Genomic DNA, 11,224 nt, shown 5'->3' on the forward strand with positions numbered 1-11,224 from the left:
AATAGGATAGAAAGAAAGAAAAGACAAAGTAAGACTCCAAAATATAAGAAATATATACAAATAGAGCACACTTCAAAACACCCGGCCACTGTCTGTTCACCTGCAAAGAACATGACAAAACACAGCAACAAAATACATATGTATAAAGAACTTAAAATATTCATGGCTTTGCAGTAAGTTTCAATAAATATATATACCCATACCTACGCCTATATACATACATACATACATACACATGAATATACACTCACATACATATCTATATATCTACATATAAAGCCTACATAAGCATCCCTGCTTCTATTTGTGTGTGGTTGTGAGCATGCATAAGTGTAAAAGGCTTCTCTAATAGAACATTTATTAGTAACTGTGAAGCAGCAGAGACCCGACCCCCAAGACCAGAGGCAGACGAAAAAGGGGGGGACCAGAGCCCAAGACCCCAGGAGGGACCCCGACCGCGGAGCCCCCAGAGCCACCCACACAGGACGAACCACTCACCCACCCCCCAGAACGGACCACAGGGGAGAACCGGAAGATCCCCACCAGCAACCACATACAGTGACCCCCCGGGGCCAACAGCGACAAAATCATAGGCCTCCGTCGGCACCCGCCGCACCGATGTAGGTCCAGGTCCAGGCACCGAGGCCCGGGCACCGAGGACTCACACCACCCAGGCCAAGGCCTGACAGGGCCAGAGGACCCGAGCCCCACCAGGCAGACACCAGGCCGAGCCGACACACGCCCAAGCGCCCAGCCCCCGATACCAAGGGCCCCAAGCGCGCCGGCAGGCAAGGGCACACCCCACCAGGGGGCTGCGCGATAGGGGCGCGATACCAAGCACCCCCAGTTGTATCAAAGAGGGGGCAGTCCGAGTCTCGGCCTAACAAATACCCATTCATACACAGACACAATCACACTATCCCAACCTCAATCTCACATTCATTCACTCAAAGACATACAATAACGATACATTTCATTCTTATTCCCGATACACACTCTATACCCCCCATGAAAGATACTGTTAATTTTTTTTTTTATTATTATTTTTTTTTAGCTTTGTGCAACTTTTATCTACCTGAGTGGCTGCCAGCTATAAAAAAAAGTTACACAAAGCAAAACAAAAATAATAAAAACTGTTAAAAATACAACAATTGCACTTCTTTTCTGAATCTTCATCTTCAGAATAAAACTACAACGGTTTAACTTTTGAATTTTTTTGGATTGACCATGACCTGGATGACTGAGAATCTGCAGCATGCAACAAAACATGCTACGAAACATAAAGAAAACACTAATTATGAGAATGCATACGTACACCTGCAGGTGCTAAAATAAGATTGCATGTTATTGTCACATTATGGAGAAGAATGTTTACTATAAGAATACAAGTCAAAATGTTATCTTGGAGATGCCTTTAATATTTAGTAATGTCTCTGAGCCTCAGAAGAAGCTGACCTACTTTCTGGTTGCTGGCTGAAGTGTAAGCGAGTGCAGAGATATCTGAATGAAGTGCCACACTCAGCGCTGCAGAGGAGAGATAAAAGAACAGAGCAGCGTCATGAGGAAAGTATTCAGTCTTTAAGAGAGACGGTGTTAATAATGCATGGATGCGTAAGTGTGCAAGCACCTAGGAAGGAAGGCAGATGAGAGGATTCATGTCCCTGCAGGAAGTCGGTGAGAGCATTGTAACTTTTAGCAGACTGAAGAAGATTCATCAAAACCTTTGGCTGAGCTCATTGGAAATCCTGCTGACTGATCTCTGTGTCTCTTCAGCACCACCTTCATTAACACACAGCTTTACTTCTCCTCCTCCCTGCAGCAGGGTGCTCTCCAGCCTCCTTTTGTCCGTGTTATTTATGAACAGTGGGATTTGGATCATAATAAACCTGAAACACCAGCAGCCTCGTATCAACTTAACACACATCCTAACATTAATGCACGAGGCTAGAAATGTTGGATGGATTTGGATCCCCGGGAAAAAATAAAAGAAGACAATTTTAACAAAATGATAAGTTGATGAGGTTTTAGAGTTTTCAGTGGTGAAGTGGAGTTATTCCCATGACCAGAAAAATGTGATAGGGTGGAAGTAAAACAGCGTGCATTTTGATCATGTGACCCAAAAACAAGCATGTTAGGCTAATTGGTAACTCTAATTTGTCCCCAGATGAGTGCATGATTGGTTGTTTGTCTCTATGTGTCCCTGTGATGGACTGGAGACCTGTCCAGGGTGTCCCCCGCCTCTCACACAGTGACTGCTGGATATGGACACCAGCGACCTCCCGTGACCCAGAAAGGAAGAAGCGGGTAAACATAACGGATGGATATTCTAACAGTTTCTTTGTGCGCTGACACTACAATGTTTGTCCATCCCAGGTGAACAACAGCGTTTCATGCAAATGGACATGACTGCATGTTGTCATCCTCACTGCTGCCCTCTGCACACTCAATGAGAGGAGTTTTTATTTGGCTCCAGCTGTTTTCATTCAAGAGCATGTCCCTCTGTCACAATGAGCTTATTATTTCATCTGAGACATCTCCTCTTTATTCTGCCAGCTGATTTTATAGCATTAAAGACAGTTCATAAATAACTGAGGCGCTCTGTAAGAGCACAAACTTATGATTTTATTGCGGATAAGGTTCAAATCTATAGGAAATCAGGCAACAATAATTCTTATCTCAACACAGACTTGAAAGCATTTTTTTTTTTTACAATGGTGGTGTTGATAAAATGAAAAACAGGATTTGGGGTCTTTTAGGGGAGTCAAATGATGTGAGATCATCTTCCTAAGAAAGTGTGTTGGTTGTTCATCCACACCTGAATAACTTTTGGAGTCATCCCATTTCAAGATGGCTGCTATAGCTGATCAACCTTAACCAACACAAAATAAGCTATAACGCTGTAAGTTGCACAGTGAGCTAAAATTAGAAGTGGTAGTAGCTGCGAGTCATTTAGCTGAGCATGTCATGATATTGTATGAGATTATGCAAAATGTTTCTTTCAAAGTTGGACCTAAACAGTTTTAACCCTGTTATTTCTCAACATTCAGTAAGATGATCTTAATTTAAAACTCTTAAAAGTGGCAGTCCTTACAGATTATTTCCTTTAATTAGAACTTAACCTGTAAAAATGAAGACTCAGATGAATTGCTCACATTAATTTGTTAATGAAGAACTGTAAATCCAAGCCTAGTTTGTAGAAATGGATCTGAGCTTCATTTATTGCAAGTTCACAGCTAAAATAAAACTAAAATTGCGTTTGTTTTATTTTTATTGTTTGTTTTTGGTTGTTTAGCACCGGTAATCTCCAAATTTGTTCACTTTTTGACAGAATCTCAGAAAAATGCTTCATCACTTTGGAGTGTGTCATGTTAATTTTTGTTTAGCTGTAACCCTGATAGCCATATGTCCATTTTTCAAAGGTTAACAGCATGTCTTTATTGCTTGGGCTGTTTCGAGCTGTTTAAGTCAAGAATGTTGCTGTATGAGATGTAGCCTGAGCTATGGGACGCCACCATGAGCAAACAGAAGGTGAAACAAAGGCCATAGCTTGTACAAATATACTATTTTTCGCAGTCAGTGTACTGGAGCTGCAGGACAAAACCAAATCAATTTGGAAAGTTTACTGCTTCATCTGTGTTGTACTGCCTGGAGGGCCTCCATGAAAAACCCGCAGAGATCTAAGAAAGCAGTCGTCTGTGGTTTTATCTCTTCAGGAGACACATCAGCAGAGGCCTGTCATGCCATCTGTGTATGAATGAAGACTGTTTTGCTCATTCTTTTCCATAATATTTGTTTCTCGTGGTTTTTTAAATTATCCCCGTTTGAGCAAAATGAACAGCAGAATAATGTATAGGTGCTGGTCATAAAATGAGAATATCATGAAAAAGTTGATTTATTTCAGTAATTCCATTAAAAAAGTGAAACTTGTATATAATATTCATTCATTACACACAGACTGATATATTTCAAATGTTTATTTATTTTACTGTTGATTATCATAACTGACAACTAATGAAAACCCCAAATTCAGTATCTCAGAAAATTAGAATGTTGTGAAAAGGTTCAATATTGAAGACACAGTGCAAAACTCTAATTAGATAATTAACTCAAAACACTTGCACAGGCCTTTAAATTCTCTCAGTATTGTACTGTAGGCTACACCATCATGGGGAAGAATGCTGACTTGACACTTGTCTAGAAGACAACCATTGACACCTTGCACAAGGAGGGCAAGACACAAAAGGTCATTGCTAAAGAGGCTGGCTGTTCACAGAGCTCTGTGTCCAAGCAAATTAATAGAGAGGCGAAGGGAAGGAAACAATGCGGTAGAAAAAAGTGTACAAGTAATAGGCATAACCGCACCCTGGAGAGAATGGTGGAACAAAACCCATTCCAAAATGTCGGAGAGATTCATAAAGAGTGGACTGCAGCTGGAGTCAGTGCTTCAAGAACCACCATGCACAGACGTATGCAAGACATGTGTTTCAGCTGTCGCATTCCTTGTGTCCAGCAACTCTTGAACAAGAGACGGCATCACAAGTGTCTCGCCTGGGACTGCTGCTAAGTGGTCCAAAGTTATGTTCTCTGATGAAAGTAAATTTTGCATTTCCTTTGGAAATCAAGGTCCCAGAGTCTGGAGGAAGAGAGGAGAGGCACAGGATCCATGTTGCTTGAAGTCAAGTGTTGAGTTTCCACAGTCAGTGATGGTTTGGGGTGCCATGTCATCTGCTGGTGTTGGTCCACTGTGTTTTCTGAGGTCCAAGGTCAATGCAGCCATCTATCAGGAAGTTTTAGAGCACTTCTGACGCCGTCTCTTGTTCAAGAGTTGCTGGACACAAGGAATGCAACAGCTGAAACACATGTCTTGCAACATGTCTTTATTTGACACAGTCACTAATGGAAAATCAGCCACTTCACTTAATAATAACCAAACTTCTACAAATCAAATCTCTCCTACAAGTCGATCCTCAGTTAATCACACCTCTTTTTCTCCATTCTCAGTCAGTGAGGTTAATAAATTGTTAAAAGTTCTTGATCCTAAAAAATCTGCAGGTCCAGGTAAACTCCTACCTTGTTTCTTAAGGCTGGCTGCTCACATCATCACAGTCCCTGTGACCCACATCTTCAATCTCTCCATAAGACAAAACTCCATTCCAGACGCTTGGAAAACAGCTTTTGTTCTTCCTTTGCTGAAGGGAGGTGACCCCACCTCACTGAACAACTATCGACCAATCTATAAATTCTGCATTTTAGCCAAGGTTCTAGAAAAACTGATAAACTCTCAAATCAAAAATTACCTGGACTCATTTAACATCTTACCTCTCCATCAATCTGGTTTCAGGAAACAACACAGCACAACCACTGCTTCACTGAAGGTTTTTAATGACGTTGTTGAAGCACTGGATGCTAAGGATTATTGTGCTGCACTTTTCTTAGACCTGTCTAAAGCTTTTGACACTGTGGATCATAACATCTTGTGTCATAAACTCCCAGAAATTGGTTTCTCAGATCAGACCATTGGTTGGTTCTCTAACTATCTCTCAGACCGGAGGCAATGTGTTCAACATAATGGTACTTCCTCCAGTTATTTAACTGTCAACACCAGCGCTCGCTTTTTTTCTTTTTCCCGACCTGTCAATCAATCCAGTAGGCATGTCAGCAAATGACCAATCGGCGACCTCAATTTGTCCCGAAGGTAAACGCCCCTTGTCTGTGAAGTTGCTCTGCAGCTGCTCGGGGTGTACACTGGAGTATGAAGTCTGAACCCTCTGCGTACCGTACACGCGTACGTACGCGTGAACAGATGTACGCGGCAGTATACTGGAGGCTTTAGAATCTAGCTGTTTTTTGTTAAGTTTTTTTAGCCATCCTATTGGTTTAAAAAAAAAAACTGGAGTATGACTTTTTATAACTGTTTATTGTTGTCACTGTTGTCCATTGTTGTCATCATTCTTTCTTGAAATCAGGTCTCTCTTGTAAATGAGTCCTCGAGGCTCAATGGGATTTACCTGTAGAAATAAAGGTTGAATGAACTTCATGCTTCCTGCTGCTGACCAACTTTATGGAGATGCAGATTTCTTTTTCCAACAGGACTTGGCACCTGCACACAGTGACAGAGTTACCAGTAACTGGTTTAAGGACCATGGTATCCCTGTTCTTAATTGGCCAGCAAACTCTCCTGACCTTAAACCCATAGAAAATCTATGGAGTATTGTGAAGAGGAAGATGTGATACACCAGACCCAACAATTCAGAAGAGCTGAAGGTCACTATCAGATCAACCTGGACTCATAACACCTGAGCAGTGACACAGACTGATCGACTACATGTCACGCTGCATTGATGCAGTAATCCAGACAAAAGGAGCCACAACTACTGAGTGTTGTACATGCTCATACTTTTCATGTTCATACTTTCAGTTGGCCAGAATTTCTAAAAATCATTTTTTTATTGGTCTTAAGTAATATTCTAATTTTCTGAGATACTGAATTTGGGGTTTTCATTAGTTGTCAGTTATAATAATCAAGATTAAAAGAAATAAACATTTGAAATATATCAATCTGGCGCAACTGGTAGAGCTGCTGCCTCTCAGCGAGCAGGTCCTTGGTTCAAACCCCGGTCCAGGGGCCTTTCTGGGTGGAGTTTGCATGTTCTCTCCGTGCATGCGTGGGTTTTCTCCGGGTACTCCGGTTTCCTCCCACAGTCCAAAAACATGCATGTTAGGCTGATTGGTAACTCTAAATTGTCCCTAGGTGTGAGTGAGAGAGTGAATGGTTGTTTGTCTCGTTTGTCTCTATGTGTCCCTGTGATGGACTTGCGACCCATCCAGGGTGTACCCCGCCCCTCGCACAGTGATTGCTGGACATGGGCACCAGCGACCCCCGTGACCCAAAATGGAATAAGCGGGTAAAGAAAATGGATGGATGGATGGAATATATCAATCTGTATATAATGAATTTATAGAATATACAAGTTTCACTTTTTGAATGGAATTACTGACATAAATCAACTTTTTCATGATATTCTAATTTTATGACCAGCACCTGTAGTTTCTCTACAAAAATCTGCAGAAATTGACTGAGCAACTCTAATGGAATATCTCTGAGCCTTCTGATGTCACCCCTCGTATGGGACTCTCTCTGCTGCTCAAATTTAATGCTCAGCTTTGATATTGTTTTCTTGGCACATGAAAGGGAGCGTTGCAACTTCACCATAGTCTGAGTCTGTCTTTCAGGGTGTGAGATGAAAGTTTGAGTTGCATAAGACGGTCAGAAAACTGAAAGGTTGTTTGTGTGTGCATGCCTTGAGCGCTTCGCTGACACTAGAGCCTCCTAATGGAGAAGGACTTTTGCGGCAACCGTGGAGGATGTCGCTGCCAGCTGTTATACTGTAAAAGTAAAAACCTGTCATTAGGGGAGTGAAGAACTATCATTTACAATGATTAATATCTCATAAATGGATATTTTCTACTGCTGATTGCTAATTAATTTTATTTTTTACATCTGGTATGTGTTTTTATTCAGACCATTAGATAAAAGATTTGAGAGAGCTTTACAGTGATACATTATGAGAGCTTTTTTTTTTTTTTTTTTTTTTTACTTATTCAACATCAAGCAATGCAAGAACTTTTCTGTAACAATGTTTTTCCTTTTATTTTGAAGGGTGTGCATAACTTCCTTTGCTCACTGTCAGGGTCACTGCACTTGTACGGCATTGTTGAGCAGAAACTTGCTGAAGGACAAGATGCATAATAAATACAAAGCCCACAAATCATTTATACTCAACTAAACATGACAAAGGTGCATATCAAGTTGAGTTAAATAGTTACAAAAACACATTTACATGGTTTAAACCTGCTAAACAGTTAAAGTGCAGAGCCCTAATCACCCAATAAACTTTTGATTCATAACAGCACGGCCATAAACCTCTTGCTATGATGAATGTGTTACTCACGACCATAATAAACAGAAAAAAATCTATTTTATGCTTTATTACCTCCTCTTCACATGCAAAGGTTTATGTGGAAAAAACTCTCAAAAGCTCTTTCACAAGTATCCATCCATTATATTTACACACATCTCCCTTTTTGGGTCACGGGGGTCACTGGTGCCCATGTCCAGCAGTCACTGTGTGAGAGGTGGGGGACACCTGGACAGGTCTCCAGTCCATCACAGGGACACATAGAGACAAACTACCATTCACTCTCTCACTCACACCTACAACCAATTTAGAGTTACCGATCAGTCTAACATGCATGTTTTTGGTCTGTGGGAAGAAACTGAAGAACCAGGAGAAAACCCAGGCATCTACGGAGAGAAGATGCAAACTCCACACAGAAAGACCCCCAGCTGGGATTTGAACTGGCGACCTTCTCGCTGAAAGGCAACAGCTCTACCAACTAAGTTGCCACTTTTAAAACTATAGATTTTTTTTTAAAACATGAAGGTGTTATCTCTGTGTGAATTTAAAACACAGAGGTTTACAGAAATCATTAGGTACCAACACAATTCATGACCATTGTCACCAATTTTTTAATTTATTTACTTTGTATTTTTTGGTTTGGAAACGGGCAGCACGGTGGCACAACTGATAGAGCTGCTGCCTCTCAGTGTCCTCTCAGGTCCCCGGTTCAAATCCCGGTCCGGGGGCCTTTCTGGGTGGAGTTTGCATGTTATCTCCGTGCATGCGTGGGTTTCCTACAGGTACTCCGGTTTCCTCCCACAGACCAAAAACATGCATGTTAGACTGATTGGGAACTCTAAATTGTCCCTAGGTGTGAGTGAGAGAGTGAATGGTTGTTTGTCTCATTTGTCTCTATGTGTCCCTGTGATGGACTTGGACCTGTCCAGGGTTATGGTTAGGTGTCCCCCGGCTCTTGCACAGTGATGGCTGGATATGGGCACTGGTGACTCCCGTGACCCAAAATGGAAGAAGCGGGTAAAAGATAATGGATGGATGGATGGATGGATGGATGGATGGATGGATGGATGGATCAGAGCAAAACAAACTACTGAAAGTCTTGACTCAAGTCACCATAGTTCATGCTCAGCACTTCAAGTATAAAATCCAACAATGTTCAGTCAGGTCATCTGGATGGTTTCTTTTGTGGAGTATGCTGTTTTTGGGAATCAGTTTTGTTTGGTGGCTTCTCAGACTGAGGAGGTCCTTTGGATGAAGGACAAAACATCTCAGCAAAAAAATTAACTGTCCAGATGACCGGACTGAACATGGTTGGACTTGACTCAAGTTCTTTCTTCGTGTTTCGATTTGCTGTTTATGTGGCAGTTTATGCCATCTAGTGGCGTGGCGCTTACATTTCATTGTTTTCGTTAGAATGTGGGAACAGAAAAAATAAATCAGTTTAAAAATATCCAAGCACAGTTGTGTAGATTTGCTCCCCAGTTTGTAAACAGTTTTTTTTTAATTTCACATGAGAGTTTTCTCTTTTGTTGGACAGAAGTGGGTGCAGCTCAGCTGGGAAAAGAGACTCAGAGGATTCACCCATTTATCAAAGTCTTATGACAGCTGGAGGGTCATTTGTTTATGCCTGCACCCTAAATCAACTAGAATCATTTCTTGAACTCACAACAGAACCTAATGGGGTTCTAAGTGTTTTTATGTAATACCTAAAAAACAGTTTATTTGAGGAAAGCTTTGGATTTTACCCAGACAACGACTGGGGACAGCTCTTTGTGAACTTTGAAAAGATTTGTTAAAGCTGTGGTTTTGGAATAAGGTAGTAAATCAGTCTAATAACTTTTCTTTATTTTGTTATTTTCATTAGTATTCATTAAAATTATTCCCTGGCAACTACTGATTAGGAAATCTTTTATAATAGGACACTTTGCTTCAGTGTTTTGTCAATAAATGTAAGTAAAATGAATTGACCTCAAATTAAAATATAACGGGCAAGAACATTATTTTTAATTTGGTGTTAAGCCAAGCAACACTCTGAGGAAACACCAATAAAACTCCTGTATAGTCAGCCATATTGCAGTAGTTCTCTTAATGCTTCCACACACAGTATGACACTGCATAACTGTTTCCACACACACAGTAACTTACTATAATTTTCAAATCGAGTTTTATACTGAGCTTGGTCTGCAGCAGCAATTTAGCAACACACTAGTTTAGCCTCTCATTATGGTGCAGAGTAAACTTACAAAAAGGTGGAATAGTTTCATCTTAACCTCTTAAGTATCATATTCACCCAAGAATCAATGACAGAACAGCGCTTATGCGTGCGTAGAATCCCGGGAAAGTGGAAAATGGGTTTATGAGGCCTGTGGGAGGACACAGTGGCTGGTAATTAGGCAAAATAAAAAAATCCCCAGCCTTCACATGCCCCTAAGGCAGTAAATAAGAGCTAAAGTAAACCAGACCTGACTGTGAAATTGCATTAGACACATGTGCTTAATGGAAAGTTTAAAAAAAAGGAGAAAATGCCTAATGAGAGTTTCCATCTCTCCACACCCGCTACATTGTTTTATTTTATTTATTTATTTTTTGCACAACCATTACTGCTCATCCTTTGTTCTGTCACATTGTAGTTTATCTGTGTTGCATTAGTGCTTCTGTTATAGCTAACAAACACTGAATGTGTGGTTGAACATGCTTGTGTCTTTGTTTCCCCACAGATGCTGTCCCGCTCAGACTGGGACCACAAGAGAGGCCCTCGAGGATCACAGGTTAGCACAGTCCTCAGACATACAAACTTTCCAAAATATGACTGGGATATTTTTGAAGTGGTGTCCTGCAAAATCTTCATTTTACCTACGGTAGACAGTGGTCATTATCAGTATGAAATACTGACAATCAAAGCTTAATGCTAATCAGAATGATGCAAGTTCCAACGCTGGTTTTGCAGCCCTCATTGCACTCCAGTCTCAAAAGTTGTAGAGCAGTTCATGTAAATGCTATTTATTGAACCCATTATTTACATAGTGTATACAGTATAGGCTGGGCAGCAACAGTGAGTTGTAGCACTTCCAGTAAATTATAATGCATTTGGGTGTTTTTAATGTCAATTTTTTTTCAGGATACTGATGTTGTTTGCATAAACCTCTATAGTGTTTTTAGATAGGTTTAGGTTTATTATGTCATTTGCAGATCAAGACATGGTCAACAATGCAATGAAATGCTCAGAACGAGAAGAACCATCTCGACTCGCCAAAAAAATAAAAAATATACAATATATATACTTTGTATATAGAAAAATATATATA

At 40.7% G+C, this 11,224-nt stretch overlaps 1 protein-coding gene across 1 annotated transcript in view; it reads left to right on the top strand.

The window, feature by feature from the left end:
- LOC119415815 (cGMP-inhibited 3',5'-cyclic phosphodiesterase A) overlaps positions 1 to 11,224 on the top strand; it is a gene marked incomplete at its 3' end in the record, with an annotated part of 137,791 nt that overhangs the window by 68,514 nt on the left and 58,053 nt on the right. The window contains 1 exon segment of the mRNA XM_037682988.1: positions 10,637 to 10,687. Within this exon segment, the coding sequence (XP_037538916.1) occupies positions 10,637 to 10,687 (51 nt within the window).

This window comes from Nematolebias whitei, chromosome 10, assembly GCF_014905685.2.
Source record: "Nematolebias whitei isolate Nwh7 chromosome 10, NemWhi1, whole genome shotgun sequence".
Classification (NCBI taxonomy): domain Eukaryota; kingdom Metazoa; phylum Chordata; class Actinopteri; order Cyprinodontiformes; family Rivulidae; genus Nematolebias; species Nematolebias whitei.